We start from the raw sequence: 24,030 nt of genomic DNA, 5'->3' as shown, positions 1-24,030 counted from the left end.
CTGCTTCCATCTGTGATGCTGCAATCTGGGGGCTCCTGAGCAGCACGACCTACCCGAGCATGTGTGCACCTTCCAGTGCCCTCCCTTAGAGGGCATACAGGACCCTGATGATGGCTGCAGCTTGATGTGCTTTTATTTTAGTGCTAAAACATGTAAATAAAATGGCTTCTAAATCCATAGTTCAGAATAGGAGTTCTTGATGAGTAGATGGCAGGAGCCTGGCTCTGGGCTGGAATGGATGGTTATAGAGGCAGCAATGTGCTCTCCAGGGTGTCTCTCAATCCGCAACCTCTCTGTGTGATAGCTATGATGACAGAAGATGTTTAAAGATGGGTACTGACTGCCTGAAAACATGGCAAGGCAAGGCAACCCACCCCAAGCAACTTTCAGTCACTCACTGCTACAAGCATGGCAGACAGAAATAAGCAGAGAGCATCTCCATAGCTCACCACTACCCCTTCACAGACCACCAGAACTTTCTATTTAGGCTGCTACATGATGTCTATCATAACTCTTTCTGTGGCTTGTTTGGATACAGGTGCAACAAGAGATGTCCAAGGATCAGAGCCCCACGTGTGTGCCATGGTTCTCAGCTGTGTTCTCAAGGGCCACAATTTACATCAGCAAAAGCACAGGTTACCCAAGTTACTAAAACCTTCAGTGGTACCAGGCACTCCATTGAATCCATCCAGAGCTCAAATCAGCAGTTCTTACATCAAGCTTTACATTGTAAAAGGGGGGAAACCACAAACTATTCACCCCTCTCGGAGACAGCAGCAGGAACCAGGTCACATACTAAACAGGAGAACACAAAGGCACACAGAGCAGAAGGTAAAACAATCCTCTCTGAGAGAAAGTTGTCTGCTGGGAAGACAAGAGAATGATGGAGGAGGCAGGTTTCACCTGCTGGCATGGTCCTGATGCTCTGCAGGTGATACTGCTCAGCTAACATGCCCCAGTGCACCTTGCAGCAGCTGTAGGCCATGTTGTATTAACAATCCCAGCTGCAGCCACACGTTACAAACCACTTTTGCCAGACTACAACAGGGACAAAGCAAAGGTTTGCAGAAAATCTTATGTCTCCAGCTAATCCTCCATAGACTCCTTAGGGGATGGACAGGCCAGCTGCTCAGCTGGACCCCACTGCGGGGCTAAGCAGGAGTAGCATAGCACACATAGAGTCTGCTGTGTTACAGCTTCTCTGAGAGGGATCAGAGTGACATGGGGACCTGCTTCCCACAGCTGGTGTCAGCACAACCTCCTCAGGCTAGCAGCTCCTCTGGAAGGGGCAGCCTTACGCAAGACAGAGCTTGGTTTAAGCTCATTTGCAAAGCAAAGCCCCATCTCAGCCACTGTTACTGATGTGACCATTTCTGAAGATCATCTGATCAATGCCAGCATTTTGGGGAAGGGTCAACAGGCTGCAGGCTGCTGATTCTGATGATGCTCAGAGAGATACTAATAGGAACTGCGGACATCTGGAGGATATGGGTACCGCTCTGATTAGTTTCACCCAAGTGTGTGATGATTTGCTCCCATAATGACAGATTCTGGCAGCCTTCAGCCTGAAAACACTCCTGGCCATGAGGAGCCTCATCTCTCAAAGAGAATGGGCACATCAGTTCTTTCTTAGACAAGCACAAGCATCATAAATCTGAACTAGCCTTTGAGATGAGCCATTGAAGTGAACTTTTTCTTATCTGATTGTAATAATGAACTAATGTAGTTGTCATCTCTTAGTGGTATCTTACCACCTGACCTGCTGCCTTAGGAGCAAATGAAGGCTCACAAGGCTGCAGGCAATTCAAGGTGTAAGGGATTCAAAGCAGTACTTCTTCAAAGTCAGCGTTGGCTGCTACATACATCTTGCTGAATGACACTGAACAGGAGGTAGAAGATATATTCCAGACCAATCCTGCCTCTCAAGTGCCACTGATTCAGATGTGCTGTTACTCTCCAGTCAATCTCAATTCAACACAGAGCAGTGACTTTTCTTGTTCTGCTTTCCTGGCATCACTCATGCCAGTTCCTTGGTTTCAGGCCACCTCAAGCACCAGAACAGGAGCACATTAACTCTGATGCCAACCACACCTTTCTCCAATAGGGATGCTCTTTCTCGCAGGCCCAGGTGAGAAATTCTCCCTGAGCTTCTGTCTAAGTTTCACCCCACAGCTGTGAGCATGGCACACTGAAGAGCACAGATAAAGGCTATGTTGGACTGGGCAGAAACACACATTTCTTCCATTTCTATCTGCCACCCTATGCCAGTGGGCTGCTCACCTTGCTATGCCTTAGCAGAGAAGCAGCAGCATCTCTGTCTGTGAGGGACAGGCAGAGAGAGACGGGATGCTGTAGGACTCCCTTGAATGCGCTGTGCTGAGGGGAACAGGAGAGCCAGGTATCAGGGTGAGTCCAGCACTTAGTCTCAGGTCTGAAGGCCACCAGCATTACCCTGTATTCTCCTTTTGTGAGCAGGAGTATAGCAGCCGTTGATAAACTTCCTGAACAACAGAATGCTTCTTCCTCCTCAAGGCATGTGTGAAACAAGGGATGTGAAAAGGGACATGCCAGTGTCTTCTGCAACGCGATGTTGGCAATGCTACACTTGGGCATACTGCACAGCTCCCACTCCTTTCTTTGCTGGCCTTGCTAAATCCTAGTCATCCTGTTTGCCTATGCTCCTTCCTCCCAGACGGTCCATCTCCTGCTCCCTTCCTTGAAGATGCTGCATCTCTTTGAAGGCTTCGGCTGCCTGCCAGTCTCTGTTCTCTCCCATCTCAGTTCACTCAGTTTTGTCTGAGGAAAGCATCTGTCTTTTCTATGGGTCGGTTTCCTCAGCTGTTTTTTTGGCACATAGTAGCATTACATTTGACATTACATTGTAGATGGCTCCATTCTGGTCTGAAAGGGCAGCATGAATTGCTCAGGATAGATTTGTAGCCTCTGCTGACTTCCTGCAAGATGTTGGCTACTTCAGTTACCTCATCAAAGGCAAATCAGCTGTTCTCCTGTGGAAGGATGCAGTAACAAGCACAGAGAATAGCTACAAAGCCAGCTTCATGTCATGCTTTGTGATATATGTCCAATACCTCAGAAAACGCAGTCAGCTCAAGAGCAGAATGCATTACATACACAGCACTGGAATGGCTCTAGGAACCCTGCAAAGGACCTTGAAACCACTCTTCAGTGTAAATCTGCACTGGGCCATTATACCTAAAAACCATAGTTTTTAGATCTTTTCTTGACCACTCATCTGCAAATCAAGCTCCTCTACAAGTACAGACCTGTGAGATACACCTTGTAGAGCCACAGGCAAGATCCATAGCCATTGCCTTTCCCAGCACACTGGCCATCCCCTTGACCAGAAAATGCTATGCACTGTAGCAGGGGGATAGGGAAGACAAGAATCAGGCTAATCCTCAGCTGTCTGGCAGATAGGAAGGCCTCTAGGTATCGTTTCTTTACATATGGCCCTCTTCCAGCACACAGGTTCTTACGTTTTCTGGCTGAAGTCTGGGATAACCCTGGTTAAACAGACAACCCCTTCTCATCCAAACCTGCTTCCCAAATGGCCCTGCATGATGTTCTGATACACAAAGGGCTGCCAAACAAGGAGCAGGCTTTCTCTGAAGTTAATGAAATGATAGCCAGAGAGCAAGGCCAGGAGCTGGAGAAGGTGAATCCAAAGTGTGAGAGAGCATCCCACTGTGTTGCACCTTCACCTGACCGGTTTAATGAAATCATACAGGCGACAGATGTAGAAGTAAGCAGGCAGTCCATCATCACCTCACTGTGAGGCAGGGAAGGTATTGCCTATTGCTTTTCCCAGCCAATGCACCACTGGGGAGGACACTGTGCCCTCTGACAGATGCCACTCACACTGGCAACAGCAACAGGGAAGCAACAACATTTTGCTGCAGGAAGATGTTAACCACTTTGGTGCCAGTGCCAGGTTTGCCAGCCTAGATCCAACTTCTCAAAGGGATTTAACTTCACTCTCCTTTTGTTTGAAAAGTCCTATTGTGCCTACAGAATGTGCTTAAGGAAAGATGGTTAGGTGCTTGAACACCTTTAGTAGTCTGTAGAAGTACTGCATTACCAGAAAAGAGATGAAATCCCCAGTGAATTATGTAGATCACCCCTGATGTACTACAAATGAGACCATAAAACTGGCCTGCACCATCATCTACTTTGTGTATGCATTCCGTATCACAGAGGTAACTCTGAAATTACTAAAAGGAGAATTTAAACATTTTGTTGGGCCTTTTGTCATGTCAGGTTATAAATAAAACATCACCAGGGTTCCAGAAGGAAAAAAATAGCTACCCAATACTTAAAAACACCTCTGAAACACCCCTGCAACCCATTCTTTTATGCATAAACCCCCCATGATCTGAAAACCCTCTGGATTTCAAAGACGTAGAAAGAAACAGAACACCCTGCTGGTACACTTCCAGTCTTCGGCAGCTCCTGCAATCCTGTAAAGCCACAGTAGAGCAGAACTAGAAAGTGCCAGATAAGGCTTGATACAACCCATCACAGACACCTTGCCCTAGTAATTTAGAGGATGAATGTGTGAAGGGAGAAATGACATACCTGAAGGAAAGGAGAAAACATTTTAGTCATAAACCAATTTGATCTTTTTTTCCCTTAACACATTTTAAATCATGCCTTTGAAACTGCTAAAGAGTTGCAACATTAAAATAGCTCTGAAAGGAGTAAGTTACTGAGCAGAATAGCAATAAAGCGGTCAGAAGAGCACAGGACTTAGCATTTAGTATGCAGCCCTGATAGTTACTCTCATCAGAAACATGAAGTATCTTTAACTGCCTTCAAGAGGAATGTTACACTAAAAGTTGTTAAGGGAAAGATATTCCAGGCTCTGATGCTTTTGTAACACACCATCTCTTTTGTATTCTGCTCGGCTCTTTTTATTCTGCCATTTGGGGATGGATGGCAGTCAAGGATGTTTTTGCAGTCTTCATTGCTAAGTGAAGTTAATTTAGCACGGAAATTTTTCCACTCCTTATTCATTCCAATCTTTACTTCCCCATGAAAAGTTTAGGTTTTTTTCCATGTAGTTTTCTTCCCCATATTAAAGCAAGAATAAAATACAAAACTAAGTTAGCATGAAAAATGTTTATTTTTTACAAAGTGAACTAGGAAGACCAAAAGATTGAAAACTTGGGTAAATACAACACATTAACCTGAGACAGTGCTGTTCTTTACTGTTTGCTATGTAATAAGTAGATGTAGGTAGATTTTGTGCAATAGGAAACTTTGCTTTGTGCAGCTGTGGTACATGCATGCACACACATACAAGCTAAGCAGAGAACAGGAAAACCTGATTGGAATGACTGGAGACTGAACAGGAACACAGCAGTATGGGAAGACGGGATGGCCAGAAGAAAGAACAGAAGATTAATGAGAATGGCTTAGTAAGTCACTAAGATTGCAGTATAGCTCTGTGCTGCTTCTCAGGACATCCAGGTTGGGAAACAAATGAATAAATCCTAATGGTTCACAGAGATGGGGAAGGATGGGGGGACTGATCATAGCTAGCTCCCAAAAGGTATGAAATACCACTCTGAAACTAGCAGTAAGGCTACCAGCCTAAGAAGAATGCAGGCACAATAGCTAGCAGCCCTTATCCTCCATGTCTTTACAGAGCATCCCTGGCAGACCTCTGGACACAAGCATCTTGGTGCCTGAGTGCTGGGCTCGTGTATGTTGTTGATTTGAGTATATGGGTATGAAAGTGCCAGAGAATGAAAAGCTTTAAAATAGTCCCTGTCCCCTCCCATAAGGTTTTGCACTGACATTTGAACACGGTAGGAACAAGAACAAGCACTGCAAAGTCTCAAGTTACCATCGTATCTTCCATTCCTCTTTAAAGAAGCATAAACCATTTTTTGTTTCATTAGTATTCTCTGCCTTTTAAGATAGGCAGACCTGCTACCTCACGCTGTATATCCAGAGCACCATCTCCATATTTCCCAGTGTTGCATCATTAACAACCATAAGATACTTCTTGGAGTGAGGATGTTAGTTATGGAGTTCATATAGTTTCTGGAGCTGTATTAATCCCCCGTAATCTCCATTTAAAGACAGCAATAAGGAAGTCTGCAACATTTCTTTAAGGTCCCGTGGAACAGAAGTGTAGTTAGTGCAATGCAGTGGGTAAGATTGGAATGGTAAAAAGGACTCTAACACCATTGTGTAGCTGCCCAAGGAGACAGGGATGCACAGGCAGTCCTGACAGGGAAGCTAAAACTCCTTGTACGCTATGGCAAAGTCATTCTGATATGAGGTATTAAAATCTTAAATCTTCAGAGACGAGATAGTAAAACTTTAAAACATTACAGAAATGGTGAAGAGCAAACTGCAGATTAATCTTTCATTGCTTTAAGGACAGCAACTTTACTGTAGTATTTCTTTTAAGCTTAATTCAGGGAGTAGAGCTCTTATGGGGAGAGGGACAGGTTGGTCTTTAAGTCTTTAACACTTCCAGGTCTATTACAGCATTTTTTTGGAAGCAAATTATTTGTACCACTGCTTCATGACAGGATCCCACTGCAAAATGAGCCTCTGGTTCTCCATCCGGTTGAGCTTCCAGAGACATCTTGAGCAGTGCACTCACACTCTCTGGTACACCACCTCTGTTACACCACCTCTGTTACACCACCTCTGTCACACCACCTCTGTTACACCACCCCTGTCACACCACCTCTGTCACACCACCTCTGTCACATCACCTCTGTCACACAGTGAGGAGCCAGTGTAACAAATAATAAAAATATTTTATTGTTGCTTCATAATAAAAAATTAATAAATCCAGGATTCTAAAGCTCAGGGCATAAAAAAATAAAACTGAATGAGAGGAATGTGTCATAACAAAGTCTTATTTTAAAACAAGGAGTCACAAGAATCTTTTCTGAACACTTTCTTGAGATCCATCACTTCCATAGCTCCATCCCACCCTGACATTTGTGTAGCTTGATCTCTGAGCAGCACTAGGACAGCTGGAAAGAGTGGTACATTCATCACCATCCACATGCTAGGCAGGAGTGAAACATTCGTCCATACAGGTGAAAGGGTACAAAGTCAAAAAACTTTCTACAGCAGGGCATGGATTACATACGTTCTCTTCCTTCTGGCTCTCATGGCATAGACTGTGGTTCCTGAGGCAGGGGTTTTTTAGGCCAGGCTGGGGTGGAGGGATTCCTCCTGGCCCAGAGAACATACTGTACCACAGGCAGCATGAGAGTAGTACAGTCAGTTCCTTGTGCCACTGAACACAGCAGCACTTCCAGTCAGTTCTATTCAGGGACACAGATGCTCACAACAGCCACAAGGAACCATGTTAAAGTGAGGTGGGATCTCTCATCGAGGAGCTGCACGATGGGACAACCACATCACTAGGATTTTCTAAGAAAAATAATTACCTATAATATCCATTGGGTATTGGATCAGAGTCCCAAACAGCTGCTGAGCCTCCAGGCAGCTGGATTAATCTTAAGTATACAGAATCACAGACTGGTTTGGGTTGGAAAGGACCTTCAGATCATCCAGTTCCAATCCCCTGCCATTGGCAGGGATGCCTCAGAATAGACCAGGTCATCTAAGGCTCTTTCCAATCTGGCCCTGAACACTGCCAGAGATGGAGCATTTACTACTTTTTTGGGCAGCCTGTTCCAGTGCCTCACCACCCTCACAGTAAAGAACCTCTTCCTTATATCTAACCTGAACATCCCTTCTGTAAGTTTAAAATCATCACCCCTTGTCCTATCCCTATAGGCCCTGATGAAGAGTCCCTCTCCAGCATCCTTGTAGGCCCCCTTCAGATACTGAAAGGCTGCTATGAGATCTCCATGCAGCTTCTCTTCTCCAGCCTGAATAGCCCCAACTTTCTCAGCTTGCTGCTTCTTCAGTCACAAGTTCAATAATTCTGTCCTTCTACATGAAAGCCAACAGTGAGTAACTGAAAACAAAGCTACCCATACTGGTCTTGAGCTGTTCAGTCTCTTTTATACCCCAATAAAAACTTAAGCCAACTAACTGGAAGGGACATTGAGGGTTAGAGTAAGACCTTCCTTCTCCACAGAAGAGAGATCTTCAAATGTCTCCTTCAGTTCCCTCTAGGAAAGCAAGCATTTTACTACTAATAGGTCCAGGTGACCCTGCTGGCAGTCACCTTAGCACAGTCCCAATAGATGAGGATGTAGCCTGCATCCTCCTCTATGCTTTCTGAAGTTACTGGCCTGGCTTCGCATTTGCTGGGCTTTGAAGTGCCTGCCTGAAGACAAGCTCTTTCAGCTGATCCAGTTTATTGTCTTTTAAGGCATCCCTTATGGCACTGAAGAAACTGAAGTAGTGCTGGAAGTTGTGCATCATGAGCAGAACACCAGCCAACAGCTCATTGGTCACGAGGAGGTGATGGACATAGGCACGAGTATGCCTCTGACAACAGTAACACGTGCATCCTTCCAGCACAGGACCAAAATCATCTTGGTACCTAAGGAGGAAGCAATGTTGGATTACATCAAAGGAAAGAAGACACATTTAAGCAACAGAGTATCCAGCTACTATACAGCCTTTTGCAGGAACCTGAGCATAAAAGTCTTGAGGGCCTGAATCCAGTTGCTGTGAGATGTGTTAACATTCAAGACCAGCTCTACTGCCATGTAGGACTTCAAGTATCATGCTGGAACTCACCACAGAACCAAAAATGCCACACAGCTAAGTCAGAGGATGACTTTCAACTATACACAGCTAACAGCAGAGACAGTCCTCACCTAATGTCTTCCCTGGCAGCAAAGCTGCAGCACAAGACACACCTCACTACCTATCAGTTTATGAAAGAAAAAATTATCAAAACTCAGGATTTACTGTTTAGCAAACAGTATTCCCCTCTATTGTGAGAGCACCATTCTCAAAGTGGAGAGAGGATTGATCAAAGTAACACAGCTGTCTACTGAGCCTAATGGTAGCTGTGTAAAAGAGAAGGAAGAACACATGGTAACACTGCCCTAAGTTTTTGTAAGTATCCAGAACACTGCATAACTGCTCTGCAGCTGTCCAGAGTCAGAAAGTGGAGGCTCCCCATGGTTTATATAAAATCTAGCATCTCAAGATGACCCCTGCTAGATTTGGAAGACCAGAACAATCCCCAGATAACCTTTGTGAACCTACTGTCATTCAGCTGGAACACAGTTATGACCACAGTACATCTGCTGGATAAATGATCAGAAACCCCCTGACTTTAGGTCAAGCAAAAGTCAGTGCTTCCAGCCACACACTGTTGCCTGATCACAAGCTATAATGCTTGCCCAACACTCTCCACTCATGTGTCTGGAAGTACTGCCCTCAACACCTTCATGTTTTATAAAGTCTCCTGTCCAGCTACTGACCACATGCCATCAAACACAGAGGACAAAAGCATCATATTGAGTGATACAGCTGTATGTACCCTCCTCACAAACTCACGTACCTTTTGTCCTTTAGACATATCTCAAATGGTGTCATTTCTGGGTCAGCTTTGGAGATTTCACCCTGGTCTTCTTCAGCATCATTCTTCTCCAGGTCCTGGGTGCCATTTTGCATGAAAACTGTTTTAAATCAAGACAACAGCCTTTTATGGACAGGAAGGACAGAGGAAGGGTAACAACCTTAAAGTAGGTGTTTCTGCTACTCCTACCCCAAGTTTCCGCCTCATTCCTATAGTAAGCAGCTGATTTTCTTCAATTAGCATAGGTTAGTTAACACAAATACAATTTTAGATTATTAAAACAGAAAGAGGAAAGTGAAAACTTATCTACTAAACCTAATGAAGAGTTAGGGCTGAAACAACAGTGTAACTTTCTGCTGCTTTACTTCATTCTTAATAAAATGTCAAAAATACTTCCAGCCTGAACTGCATGCTGGATAGACTGCAATCACCTGAACAAAGTGATTTTATTGAGATTATGACAGGCAACTCATTTGCATTTGCTCATTCTATACTCCATGCTGTTACCAGGCTCAAAAAGATGCCCTTTTTGTTCTTTCCTTGAAGACAGTTGCAATGGAAAGAGGCTGGTAGCACTAATGCAGAAAATGTAGATTCCATATCTGCCTTCCAGCAGTCTGTTTGAAAAACAAAAACTCACCACATAATTTTGTAGGCTTGCATTTTTAGGTTTGTTCTTAAGCAGGAGACGTTACCTGGACACATCAATATTAGGGTTTGCACAGTCCATGTCCACTGAGTGTTAAACAGACACAGAACAGATTCTGTCCTTACCCAGAATCTTCTGATTTAAGAATAAGATGAGACAAGGTAAAGAATAACAAACAAAAAGAAGGATTAAAAAACAGCAGCAAGCACAAAGAATCAAGATGTTCCATTCTATTCAGGTTTTGAATTATCCAGGCATAAAAAGCTGCTATGTGCTACCCAGGAGGAAAAATGTGAAATGGTTTTTCTGTATTAAAAGGATTTAATAGGCCAAACCAAAACAGCTGCTTGAAAAACATTTTATAGATGCTTTAATGGGCGACACACAGGCTCCCATCTCACAGAGCAACCAGGTAATGAGTTATGAACAGCTCCTTTTTGTTTTGATAGGAACTATCAAATACAAGGCCAGAGAGGAAAGCTGCCCAAAGAACTGGAATCCCTAACTTCTGTCAGGTAGAAAAAAGGGGCTTAAAAAATACATCATCTAAATGGGTACATACTCAGTTAAGTCTAGAGATCAAATATCTTGGATCTCCATGTAATAGGTCCAGCCTTCACTGCTAACTGTAATAGAACATTTGCCAATGGTGTAGAACAGAAACGTCTCTATTCAGTAAATGTTTCAGAAATAATTTTGGCTAATCATTCAGACCCTAAGTGGAAGTCTCAAGTTCACTTCAAAATATCCCACCTTCAAAAGCAATACTTGACAGTGGAATCCCAGTTTTTCCAGTCGTTACTTCACTTATTTCAGGAACAAACCCCTCAAGTATAGATTCCACCAAAGCATGAATTATGCTTCTCACAATACTGGCTGATACAGTAAAAACTGTCATGACCATCAGGGAGCTTACCTGTTGTTTCAGGATCTGGATGCCAGTCATAACTGAAAACCAAGGCACAGCCTCGCTCTGTCACTTGGAAGGGAAAGAAGCTCTCAAAAATGTCCACGCCTCTTTCAATGCACTCAAGCACCTCATCTGGTTTGCCTACACCATGGATGAGCCTGTAAGAGACACACAAGAAGACAAATCTAGAATATTCTGTCTAGAAAGCAATCAAGTACCTGAAGGAAAAGACACCTGTGCAGCACATGTAGCTTATCCCTGCAACTGCTAACCAGAAGGCAAGTGTATACAACAGTCATCACTGTGTGCTTCCAGTTATACACTTCCAATTCATCCAGTACATAGCAGGCTTTTCTTTATCTCCTGTTTGGAAGACATCAGTAATCCCTCATTTACTGCAGAAAAACCTCATTGTGTCCACGATGTTTGAAGTACATACACAAACACACTCAGATTCAAAATTCCCCTAGCATGTATGGCATAGAACAGATATTTTCCTTAGTCATGTTTGTGCTGCAGGGAACTACCAGTTTCCAGATACATGGACCCCTTTGCCTGGTAACTATTTAGGAGAAACTCTAGGAAGATTTGACAAGAGCAGCAGAGACAGCAGGAGATGGCTGGTCAAAGATACAAGTCCTCCAGGTGACAGACACATCATATAGCACTTGGAGAACTGCCTGGAAGAGAATGCACTAATGACAAACGTCATTGGAAATAGAAGTGTCTTGCTTTCTTCTTCCCTCCTCTTTACACTCTACCTGCTCACATGATTTGTCCCAAAACCTAGGCTGTAACATCTCCTAGGACATGGCATTAAGAGCCAGGAAGAGCCCAGCTGGATTGCTATCACTGGTAACAGAGATCCTGCTGTTAGCCAAATTTAGTTGGCAGCTTCCCTGAGGGTGGGTGAAATAGAAGAGAACAGAGCAGGGCCTGCTCTCCTGCAGGTGCATGGCTGGGCTGACAACAGTAGAAGCTAATGCAGGGCAATGATCTAAACAGATAACTATGAAAATACATAGGGGCTGATAAAATGAAGTCACAAGGTGCCATTTTTAATCACCTTTCTAACTACTCCAATTAAATTTGTGAGCACAGAATAAGGACAGGAGCAGTCTACAGCATGAGTGTCTTATGTTTCAGGATCTAGTGGCACAGAAAAAAAGTTATACTTAATAGTTAACACAGTAGCTCTGCATATATGATCCAAACCCTTGCTAAAACGTATCTTTGCAGAGGTAATAACAAACATTTATTCTTGTAAGGGTACTGGAAAGTAAAACAAATTTTAATAAGAAACTTCAGCATCTTTAGGTACATGACAGGACTCAGAGTACATTTATAAGATCATTTCACCATCACACAAAAAGCAGTCACTTCTTGGGTGAAGCACAGGAAGCATTTGTCTTCTAGAGGATTTCATTTTGGGGTAGAACACAGCTGCAAAACAACTTCTGCAGCCAGAATGGCAAGGGTGATTCAGGAGAGCAGGACTGTCTGAAATTCACTTGAAGTACTTACAAGACCCCTGAGGGGCAACCAGCTTTCTTTCTACAAAGAGGTCAGAAACACTTGTCTTAACCAGACAAGCAAACTACTTGATAGATGAAGCAGATGCACTGGTAGCCACTGAGGTTACCTGAGCAGATTGGACTCTTTAATGCTCCCAGGGGATCTTTTAAGTAGCAAAACCAGACAGCATGGCAACAACACAGCAAGCCTTGTAATTACCAGGAAACTTCAAACACCAGGTTCCACTAAGCATGAACAAGCTGCAACACCAGACACATGCTTTTGCATTTAATTGCATTTTGAACACTTAGGTCAAAGCAGCGCAGAAGGCAGCAGGAAGACAATGGGGCCTGAATCACCCTCTTCAGGAAATGATGAAGGAAGCACCTATGCCCACAGTGCAGGCACAGCTTGGTGCCAGTTGCAGCTAAAAACTGAAACAGGGGTTGAACACTGCAGCCTGACAATGGTAGAACATATGCAGCCTGGCACATACAGAAAGCAGTACAATACAGTGATATTGCACAGTAGCCTGTATATGCTGCTCATAATAGGACAGACAAACTTCTTGGGATGTTTCCCATACAGCTTACCTTGGTTTATCCTCTGGCAACTCTGCAATGACAGAAGTTATCAGTTTCAACTTGGTCTCCTTGGCCATGGCACGTCCCTGGAAGCCATCTAGCAGAAAGCCACCCACAGGCCGCTTGGCAGTCTCCCTGGCTGATCTGATCCTCTCTTCCAGGGTATCTCCACCTTCAATTGCCCCAAACATCACACTTCTTTGTAGTTCCTGGCCCAGGAGAAAGCTACAAGTGTTACAGTGTGCTCTGCCAAAGACATGCAAGACATCTCACAGCCCAGACTCCAAATGCCAACTACTTAAGCCCCACACTGCCAGGAACTTAGCAGAAGCACAGTGTTTCACCCCATGTATGACTATTCCCCACATAGCACTGTGAAGTTCAAGTGTAAGGCAGAAAAAGGATTCAGAGACAAGATTCTGCTCCTTACCATGACACTGAAAATTTTGATTCCCTGAGAATTTTAGTGCTATCTCACTTTTCTATAGAAGGAATAACCACAGATTATCTTTGTACAGGGCTTTTTATAGACAGCCTCTCAATATTGCATGTGTCAGTGCAGAAAACAAAGCAGGTGCCACTATCCTGTCAGACTCCAGATCTCACAATGAACTTCCTTTCGGGGATACTAATATCAGGTCCTGTCACCCGTTTTCCTTTGTAGTACAGACTTAGTATGTTCCCTCTCACCAAAAGGGAGGGAAATTTCAAAACTGCTGGAGGAAATTAAGAACAGCACTGGCAAATTTTAGCAAGTCCTCCCCCACTTGGAACTGAGAGAACTTCAGAGCAAAAAGATGGGTTTTCTCAATCTGACAGAGAACTTTGCCCATGCATTAACACAAAGGGAAGTAAAAGAAATGCACTACAGTCCAAAAGCAGGAAAAGGTTATATAGCTCTCCTCAACTAGTAGAGATTCATACCTGGCAGTGATCAAGGCTAGGCTGGACAGAGCCTTGGGTGACCCTTGGTCTAGTGTGAGGTGTCCCTGCCCATGGCAGGGGGTTTGGAACTGGATGATCTTAAGGTCCTTTCCAACCCCAACCATTCTATTATTCTATGGGTATCCTGGTGCAGGAGGCAAGTTATTAAAGGAAGGAAGGAAACTCCACAGTGCTACTGCTTATACCTCATGCAGGACTCTCACCTGGGCGTTCTCTGATACATCTGTGCGACACGATTTCCTATTAAGTCTCATACTGGGACCATTCAAAGATGCAGCACAGACCAAAAAGCAGCCCCATATTCTGAGGATCTTACCGGTGATTTTTCTAGGATCTGAAGGCATGCATCCAGGAAGGAAAGTGACCTGTCCACAGACTTCTTGGCCCTTTTTCTACCAGCTTCTCCAGAAATGGTGTCTCCATCAGAGATGCACTGGAACCAATCTGGCTGGATAGCCCGCTGCATATCCATGAACTTGGAAGCTGTGATTTCTATGCGCCCTGAGCTTCCCCACAGGGACACTGTCTGTCAAGGACAAATAGGGATGAATGTTAGTTGCAAAAGTTAACAGATATTAAGAGTGTCAAAGTAGAGAAGGAACTGGTCTGGTGAAACACCAGATACTGAAATGATACTTCATAGGCAAGTTCTCCAGGACCATGGTTCGGGTAATCAGCTGCATTTGGCACAATGAGTGAAAGGAGATAAATTACTTAACTGGGATGTCTGGGATCTGCTTTGATGAAACCATAACACACAACACAGTAATTCTCCACATATTTGAAAGTCTCTGGGATAGAGCATATGGCCTATCATCACCCAAATTAGTGGCAGAATTGGAAAAAGAAAACTAAAAAAGAAGAAAACAGGCTGGAGAGTATGGAACTCTGGGGACAGGTGAGCAGTCAACAGAGAGTTTGTGGGTCAGGGTTAAAGGGAGAAGAGCTATGGGGGACATTATTGTGGGGATCTGTTACAGGCTGCCTGATCAAGAGGAACCTGCAGATAAAGCACTCTATAGACAGGTAGGAACAGCCTCACACTCGCAGGCCCTTGTTCTCACGGGGGACTCCAACCACCCTGATATCTGTTGGAGCAACGGTACGGCCCGGCACAAGTAATCCAGGAGGTTCCTTGATTGTGTGGAAGACAACTTCCTTCTGCAAGTCATAGAGGAGCTGACAAGGAGAGGTGCCGTGTTTGATCTCATGCTCACCAACAGGGAAGGGCTCGTTGGAAATGTGATACTCCAGGGCAGCCTTGGTTGCAGTGATCACGAGATGGTTGAATTTGAGATCCTCAGGACAGTGAGAAGAGCGTGCAGTAAGCTCACTGCCCTGGACTGCAAGAGAGCAGACTTTGGCCTCTTCAGGAACCTACTTAGCAAGGTTCCATGGGATAAGGCCTTAGAGGGCAGGGGGGGCCAAGACTGTTGGTTGATATTCAAGGATCACCTACTACAAGCTCAGGAGTGTTGTGACCCAACTAGAAGGAAGTGCAGCAGGAGGGCCAGGAGACCTCCTTGGGTGGATAAGGAGCTGCTGAGGAAAATTTGAAGGAAAAAAGAGGCTTACAAAAGGTGGAAGCAAGGACAGGCAGTCTGGGAAGAATACAGGGATGTTGCCGGGAAGCTAGGGACCAGGTTATGAAAGCTAAGGGCCAGTTAGAATTAAACTTGGCTAGGGATGTTAATGATAACAGGAAGGGATTCTATAGGTACGTAGTGAAAACAAGACAGACTAGGGACAATGTAGGCCCCCTCTGGAAGCTATCAGGAGAAGTGGCTACCCTGGATTTGGAGAAGGCTGAGGTTCTGAATGACTTCTTTGCCTCGGTCTTCACTAGCAAAGGCTCTGACCGCAGCACCCGAGTCTTGGAAGGCAGACGCACGGACGGTGAGAATGAAGACCTTAGGCCCACTGTAGGAGAGGATCTGGTTCAAGACCATCTTAAGAACCTGAATGTACACAAGTCCATGGGACCTGATGAAATCCATCCGTGGGTCCTGAAGGAGCTGGCGAATGAAGTTGCTAAGCCACTGTTCATCATATTTGAAAAATCATGGCTGTCAGGTGAAGTTCCTGATGACTGGAAAAAGGGAAATATAACCCCCATTTTCAAGAAGGGGAAAATGGATGACCCAGTGAATTACAGACCAGTCAGTCTCAACTATGTGCCTGGCAAAATCTTGGAGCAGATTCTCCTGGAAGGCATGCTAAGGCACATGAAAAACAACAAGGTGCTTGGTGACAGCCAGTATGGCTTCACTAAGGGCAAATCCTGCCTGACCAATTTGGTGGCCTTCTATGATGAGGCTACAAAAGTGATGGACAGGGATGGAGCAGTTGATGTCATCTACCTGGACTTGTGCAAAGCATTCGACACTGTCCCACATGACATCCTTGTCTCTAAATTGGAGATACATCAATTTGATAGGTGGAGCACTCGGTGGATGCAGAACTGGCTGGATGGGTGCACTCAAAGAGTTGTGGTCAACGATTCAATGTCCGGCTGGAAACCAGTAACGAGTGGTGTCCCTCAGGGATCAGTGTTGGGACCGGTCTTGTTTAATATCTTTGTCAGTGACATGGACAGTGGGATTGAGTGTGCCCTCAGCAAGTTTGCCGATGACACCAAGCTGTGTGGTTAGGTTGATACACTGGAGGGAAGGAATGGGATCCAGAGGGACCTTGACACGCTTGTGAGGTGGGCTGATGCCAACCTTATGAAGTTTAACCATGCCAAGTGCAAGGTCCTACACCTGGGTGGGAGCAATCCCAGGCACAGCTACAGGTTGGGCAGAGAAGAGATTCAGAGCAGCCCTGTGGAGAAGGACTTGGGGGTGTTGGTCGATGAGAAAATGAACATGAGCCAGCTTCAGTGTGCGCTCGCAGCCCAGAAAGCAACCGTATCCTGGGCTGTATCAAAAGGAGCATGACCAGCAGGTCAAAGGAGGTGACCCTGCCCCTCTACTCTGCTCTTGTGAGACCTCACCTGGAGTATTGTGTGCAGTTCTGGTATCCTCAACATAAAAAGGACATGGAACTGTTAGAACAAGTCCAGAGGAGGCCACGAGGATGATCAGGGGACTGGAGCACCTCCTGTACGAAGACAGGCTGAGAAAGTTGGGGCTGTTCAGCCTGGAGAAGAGAAGGCTGCGTGGAGATCTTACAGCAGCCTTCCAGTATCTGAAGGGGGCCTGTAAGGATGCTGAGGAAGGACTATTCATTAGGGACTGTAGCCAGTCCCTAATGATAAGACAAGGGGCAATGGGTTAAAACTTAAAACAGGGGAAGTTTAGACTGGATATAAGGAAGAAATTCTTCACTGTTAGGGTGGTGAGGCACTGGAATGAATTGCCCAGGGAGGTTGTGAATGCTCCATCCCTGGTGGTGTTCAAGGCCAGGTTGGACAGAGCCTTGGGTGACATGGTTTAGTGTGAGGTGTCCCTGCCCATGGCAGGGGGGGTGGAACTAGACGATGTTAAGGTCCTTTCCAACCCTAACTATTCTATGATTCTATGAAAATATTTAATTCGATCAAACTTATGTTGTCATCTCACAAACACAGGAAAGGATACAATAGGAATTACAGTTCACTAGTTTTCTGTACATAATGCAAAATCAATAAACTATTTCCTCTTTTGAGCAGTGAATTCATACCACCTGTGTGAATATACACGTATGTATCACGCACACACACAGAGAAGAATACAAAAGGTTAGGCAATTTAATCTTAGAATCCAGCGTTATCTTAGGTCCCAAATCCAGCCACTTAAGGGATTGAAATACCAAGCACAAAACAAACACACAGCTTTCAAACAGAGATAATGTAAGAAATGGCAGGTACTCATTAGGATTTCATGCACAGTCTTCTCAGTCTCCTCACACACCTTCCATTTTGCATGCACACACTGGCCTCCATCATCTATCGTTACTCCATGCTACACTCAAATAATCTTGAAGACCAAAGCAACTTCACAGAGAAGTTATGTTACCTCAAAACCTCTGGGCTAGCACCATTCAATTCACTAACCATGCAGAGCCACAGAATGTTACTGCAGTCACTGTAACTATGCATGTTTTATCCCACTCTGCAGAACCTGGAATTAACTTGTGAATGCAGCTTAGATCCTGGGGAGGGACTGCATCAGGGGCTGTAGCACTAGTACGAGGGGTAATAGGCTTAAACTTAAACAGGGAAAGTTGAGGTAAGACGTAAGGAAGTTCTTTACTGTGAGGGTGGTGAGACACTGCAACAGGTTACCCACAGAAGTAGTAAATGCTCCATCCTTGGCAGTGTTCAAGGCCAGGATGGACAAAACCTTTGTCAACATGGTCTAGTGTGAGGCACCCCTGCCCATGGCAAGCAGCTGGAACTAGATGATCTTAAAAGTCCTTTCCAACCCTATAGAACCATTCGATGATGTTATGGTTCTATGATTGCTTTTGTTGTATTACTGCTAGACTTGTGACACTGCTGCTCCCAAATTTTAAAGGAGTATTTAAGTAGATTAAGCATTGTGCTTGAGCTCTTTAAAAGTTAGCTCTTTTCAACCCTGTTTAGTGCTTTTTTAAATGAGGAATGCTTTTAAGCTATCATAAATAGCTTATAGCTTGAAGTGTTATAGGGACTTTTTGGGACTTGAGAGTTTAAAAGCATTCTCCTATGCCAGACAAATTCAGCAATGCATTTCTCATGCATACTAATAAACAAGCTGAATTTGATAAACTTATGCAAAAAAAAAAAACCAAAAAACATGAAAACAATTCCCTTTTGGTCTTCACAAAAAAAACCCAAATAGGTTGCACTACGTATCTGCTGCACAACCATCCATCCATCCATCCATCCATCCATTCATCCCTCCTGATTACTTCTGGCCTCATCAGCAAATTTCACAGAATTTGAGTAACAAAGAAACAGGCAGAAGTCTCCAAGGTAGAGGGAAATCCCAAATTACAACCTGCAGAATAACTAGAATGCAACAGCTCTACATTGTTCTGCAGCAGCATGTTGGCCAGTTAATACCTGCTGCCTCTTATGTGAGAGCATCAAGGAACAGCTGGTGAAGGCAGACAGAGGAAAGCCAAAACTGTTTGAGCCAAAGGGCACAGAATGTAATCAAGTCTACTTACCTTCATTCTACTCTCCAGAGGAAAACAGCTGCTTTCATAAATAAAACAGCCATGTGGCTTAGAGAACTGAGCATTACCCTCTGATTATTTAAATCTAGCTTATGTCAGTCTTTCTGACACAGAATCCAAAGCCTTCTATCCCACTGCTTTCAGAAAGCTCTCAGAAGTATTTGTCAGTGTAAATCTAGCTGCTGAATGCCTTGCAGCAAGGTGACAAAAATCTTTTATCAGCTTCAAAATACAAAACCCAATGAAACCTGCAATCTCCAGGTTTAGATTGCTGCCATCACCTCACCACTGCACAACATTGAGACGAGCTTCAGGTGACCCCTTTCCTGCAGAGAGACAGATCTCACCCTGGTTCCCAGCAGAAAGAGTATACACTGACAGCTGGATGACAGTCATTACCCCCTGTCATTCAGTGACCTTTCACCCAGTGCAATGGCACCCAAATCGGCCTTGGCACTGTGCAGGTGCCAAGAGTGACTCCTCCAAGCCAAAGCTGTGTCAGGCAGCAAGCAGCACATGGACTGAACAGAGAACATGAGTGCCTGTGGCATGGAATGGGCAAACATCCATAGCACTATGCACTCCTGAACTGCTGAGCCACCTTCCTGCAAAAATACCAAGATCTTCCCCTTTGTGGGCCTGTAGCAGACTGTAAACACACACATAGAGGTTCAGGTTTATTGCTTATCAGTGGCACTGTCATAAGCTTGTACAACATATAAGCTAAAATACATAGATTTTTTTTTCATCACCATATTAACCACAAGAGTATGGGAGTCCAGAGCTCTCCTTTCTATCTGAATTGCTACTTAACTGTTCAGGGAACATCCTGTCAAGTAAGAAAACGTCCAGCTTTATTTAGCTGGAGGTACATACATGTAATGATGCTCTTCTTTGTGCAAGTATTTATACAAAGCATAAAAAAATCTTGTGGCTATGTCAACCCACACAGCCAAGGGGAGGACTGACAGCTTTCTTTTGGGAACTTTAAGTGGACCTTTCAATTCCTTACAGTTACCATACCTTGTTAGTGTTGTAGCCAGATGGACACGGAGTGACAGGGTCATGAAGGGAGCAGTACAGCACCTTCTCTGGCATACCTGGAAACAAAGAATAGAGTTTCATGAACCAAAACCAAGCTAATGGTCTGTAAATTTGCAAAAGGGGAACAGGGTATTCTCACACACATAAGTACATTCATTCTGACATAGAATATAGTGTTCATTTGATCTCGCAGTACCAAAGAAGGCAGACTTTTCCCCCACCTTTACTAGCTGCAGGGAGGAGAGTGCAGCATCAGGACACACCATCAAATAACACACTTTGACTCTGCAACCTCAATAGCTCCTTTGAGAGTTTTTTGTATTTCTTCTCGATTAACACTCCTGCTATTAAAATTTGCCAGACCAAAGAGCCGCATTGCTTGACCACTCAACTGATATACTGGAGATATCTGACACAATCTAAAGTAAGCAACAATCTCAAGCCTAGAACTTTTAATGAACAACAGCATAAAGCATGACAGCAGATCAGCTACACAAGTAAGTTTATAATCCCTGCCACTTTGGAGGCTTCAAATGCCAGAAAGCTAGACAGCATGTTCCAATGACATACAGTTTTCTCTTCACAGACAGTCACCGAAATTGGTGAAGCCTCCAAAAAGTTTCAGAGAAAGAGGTTTTTAATATTTCTTGAAGCAGTAAGTTGTCCCAAAGCAGTCAAAGTTTACTGCACATTGGGAGCAAGCAAACTTCCTTTAGAAATCCAAGCTATAACTTCGCTCACATAATGCATGTCCAAAAGTCTGATGTGCTTTTGCACTGGCAATGCAAAGCTTTTTCTTGCAAAGTCTGCCAGATCCTATATAAAGAACTGACTATAAGTTACAGAAATTAAAGACATGCCATCACTTTGACAGGGTTTACTCTACACCCAGTGCAGCCTGAGACACAAAACCAAAGCATCCCAGAGAAGTTTCTTGACTTGGTTGATCATCCTCCAGTTCCCTGAGCTACCTTCCCAGACATAAATACAGGCTATGATACACATATTCACAACCAGATGCTAACCCTGCATCCACTGTGCATTCAGGCTCCTTTGCCACAGCAGCCTGATAACAGCGATCTTTGTTGCATGTGTGCGGTTACAACAACCACAGGAAAAACCCAGGACAGTCACAAATGTAAGAACTGCTTTACTCATTCTTGTCACTGAGGTGTTAAGATTTCATTCAGGAACTGCTCCGAGAATGGAGTACAGGGAATGAAGATCACAAAGGCTTGGGCTTGGTGCAGTAGCTGAAGGTGATGGCAGTGTTGACTGTCTTATATTTGACAAACTAAATTGAGTTTATTCCTAAAACTGACTCTTTAACATGGAAAAAGTGAAGGAGAATACAGGGAGCAAGTACAGTGCAACTGCTAAAGGAACAGGAACAAAGGGGAAAATTAGCTTCTCCACCTGGTTCTTTAGTTCCTCAAAGCTCCTGCAAATCCAGCATGGGTCCTTCTAACATCTTCTCAAAACAGCAATAGCTCAGAGGCAGAAGCATTCACCAGCTGAATCTGACTTGATGTGGGCACTTTGCCTATTTATTCTTCATAGTGGGTGAAGATTTCCTCTTTAGATGAAAACTATTTCATGAGGATCAAAAAAAGCCAACTTGAGCAGAGAGATGTTCTCAAGAAATGTATCTGAACAGCTCCATGGGGGAGGCCATTCTCATGAGAACTTCCAATTCTCCTCAAAAGAGGTTAGAAATTGGACACGGCAAGACTCGCAGCTGTGACTTGGGGCTACAGTCAAACCTCTCAGTTCTAGTCTCACCTTCTGGGCTAAGCCCACCCTAGTCAGTGCTGAAGCTCCCAAGGAGAAAACTGGGTACAGGGAAATAAAATAAAAATAGAAATAAAGAGAAATTCCCTATTTTTGTCGTTTGTACAAAGGATTTGTGGCCATACGAGTGACAACATACTATTTCAGGTCTCCCCCAATGCCACGTTGAGTGAGGAATTGCCAAAACATGGAAAGCCTATACTTACATCTTTCTGCCTACTGTGCTGCCTAAAAATACATCAGCAAGATCCATCTGCATTATCTCTCCAGACATACGAGCAAATACACATATTTTACCTATGAATTTTGCAGCTCCTTCTTTGTATTCTTCCAGGACCTCATGAATATCTGCCCTGCATTCAGATAGAGAAACACGTTAACTAAGCAAACAATAAAGATCAGTGGTTTCATCACTAAGGCTCCTGCTTCCCATTGTTACGCATTGTCTGAACTTCGATTGGTTTAGACACTGATACTTGCCGTCCGGCTATCAAGTAACAAAGCAGGACAAGACAGAACTAAACACAGAGCTCAAGAATCACATCTTACAAACCAGGGCACTCATAATTCTGTGGCAAAAAGGCAGAGCTTTTACTCCCTCTGACCAGTGATCACCGCCTTGATGGAGAGCACGAAATCACGCTGTGATTTCCTGGGTAGCATTACTAACCTCACTTCATCCTCTTTGCAGGCAGTTGTAGAGCAAGATAAGGGCCCCATGTGCCTCCTCAAGAGTAACACACACACACCCTCCCTCCGCCATCTACATCCTTAAACCACTGCACACGCCTCCGACGGGGATGCAACAAAGGGCCAGCCGACTCCAGCATTTCGCCTTGCACCAGGGGAAGCGAGAAGCCTGCCCTGCATGCAGGACAGACAGACGGACAGACAGACAGGACCACGGTACTCACAGGGTGGGCAGGGTGATCTGCGCCACGGCGGGGACGCCACCGACCGTCTGCAGCGTGTCGTGGGTGAGGTGCGGCGCCGAGCCGGTCCGCGTGTAGAGCAGGCACCCCGGCAGCGGCAGCACGGCGGCCCCGCTTCTGCCCAGCCCCACCAGCGTCCCCAGCCGCCCACTGGCAGCCCCGCACAGCTTCACCTGCATCGCGGACCCCATTACCACCGGTGCTCCGCTGGAGGTGGTGGAAACGTGTTCTGAGCCACGCCGCTTCCCGTACCCAGCGCATCATCAGCGTGTGCCGGCGGATACACAGCGCATGGCGGAGCCGCTGCTGGCGTGGTGCGTCCGCGGACTGGCCGAGCGGCTCATGGAGGTGCCTGCTGCGGTTGTCACACCCGGGGCTGCTCCGTGGGGAGCCGGGTTGTTCTAACAGCGGGTTCAGCTCAAGGGTTCCCTTTGGGAGTGCTGCGGAACAGCCGCTTTGTTTGACGGCGGTGGGATGTCCACGCTGCGCTTGCGTGCATGGCACTTAAGCTTATGATGAGGGCTGTGAGGAAGGTGAGCTGAAGTATTGCTTGCCACAAGCTGCCTAAAATGGACTGGGTTTGATCCAGTGTCGTGGTTCTGGTATGGACAAGCACTTGCAAAACTTGAGGCCGTAAGAAACAGTTCATAGTAAGATGTATTTCATTTAATGGAGAAAGGCATAAAAGGAATCAATTGCTGGAGTTCAAGGCAGAGCTTAATAAGCATATCTAAGAGAAGGATGAACTGGCTGTCTCGTGGGGATGCCGGGTCAAGACAAGGATGGATACTGCCCTTGAAGACACAGTGTGTGGTATAATACCATTAGTGGGCTATAGGAAACTGGGTGAAATTACTTGATGTATTTTTAATAATAGGCCATCTGTGAAAATGGAGTTGCTCTGTGTAACTTCCACATCTAGGAATAACTGTGTGGTTCTAGTTCAATTCCGATGCAAAATTCCACAAATACTTACTGAAATTTGAAAAATAAGAAAAAATAGAGAA

At 44.8% G+C, this 24,030-nt stretch overlaps 1 protein-coding gene across 1 annotated transcript; it reads right to left on the bottom strand.

The window, feature by feature from the left end:
- Positions 1–6,811: 6,811 nt before the first annotated feature.
- Positions 6,812–23,340, bottom strand: QTRT2 (queuine tRNA-ribosyltransferase accessory subunit 2). The gene is made up of 8 exons (XM_034060244.1): positions 23,006–23,340; positions 22,389–22,444; positions 20,280–20,356; positions 14,428–14,637; positions 13,176–13,375; positions 11,074–11,225; positions 9,491–9,608; positions 6,812–8,515 (listed from the first exon to the last, which is right to left on the bottom strand). Exons 1-8 carry the CDS (start codon positions 23,212–23,214, stop codon positions 8,254–8,256), a joined length of 1,284 nt encoding a protein of 427 aa, XP_033916135.1. The 5' UTR covers positions 23,215–23,340; the 3' UTR covers positions 6,812–8,253.
- Between the last annotated feature and the right edge of the window lie 690 nt (positions 23,341–24,030).

The sequence above is a fragment of the Melopsittacus undulatus genome, chromosome 2, assembly GCF_012275295.1.
Source record: "Melopsittacus undulatus isolate bMelUnd1 chromosome 2, bMelUnd1.mat.Z, whole genome shotgun sequence".
NCBI lineage: Eukaryota > Metazoa > Chordata > Aves > Psittaciformes > Psittaculidae > Melopsittacus > Melopsittacus undulatus.
Note: the sequence above shows the minus strand (reverse complement) of the source record. Positions and strands in the feature narration are given on the sequence as shown.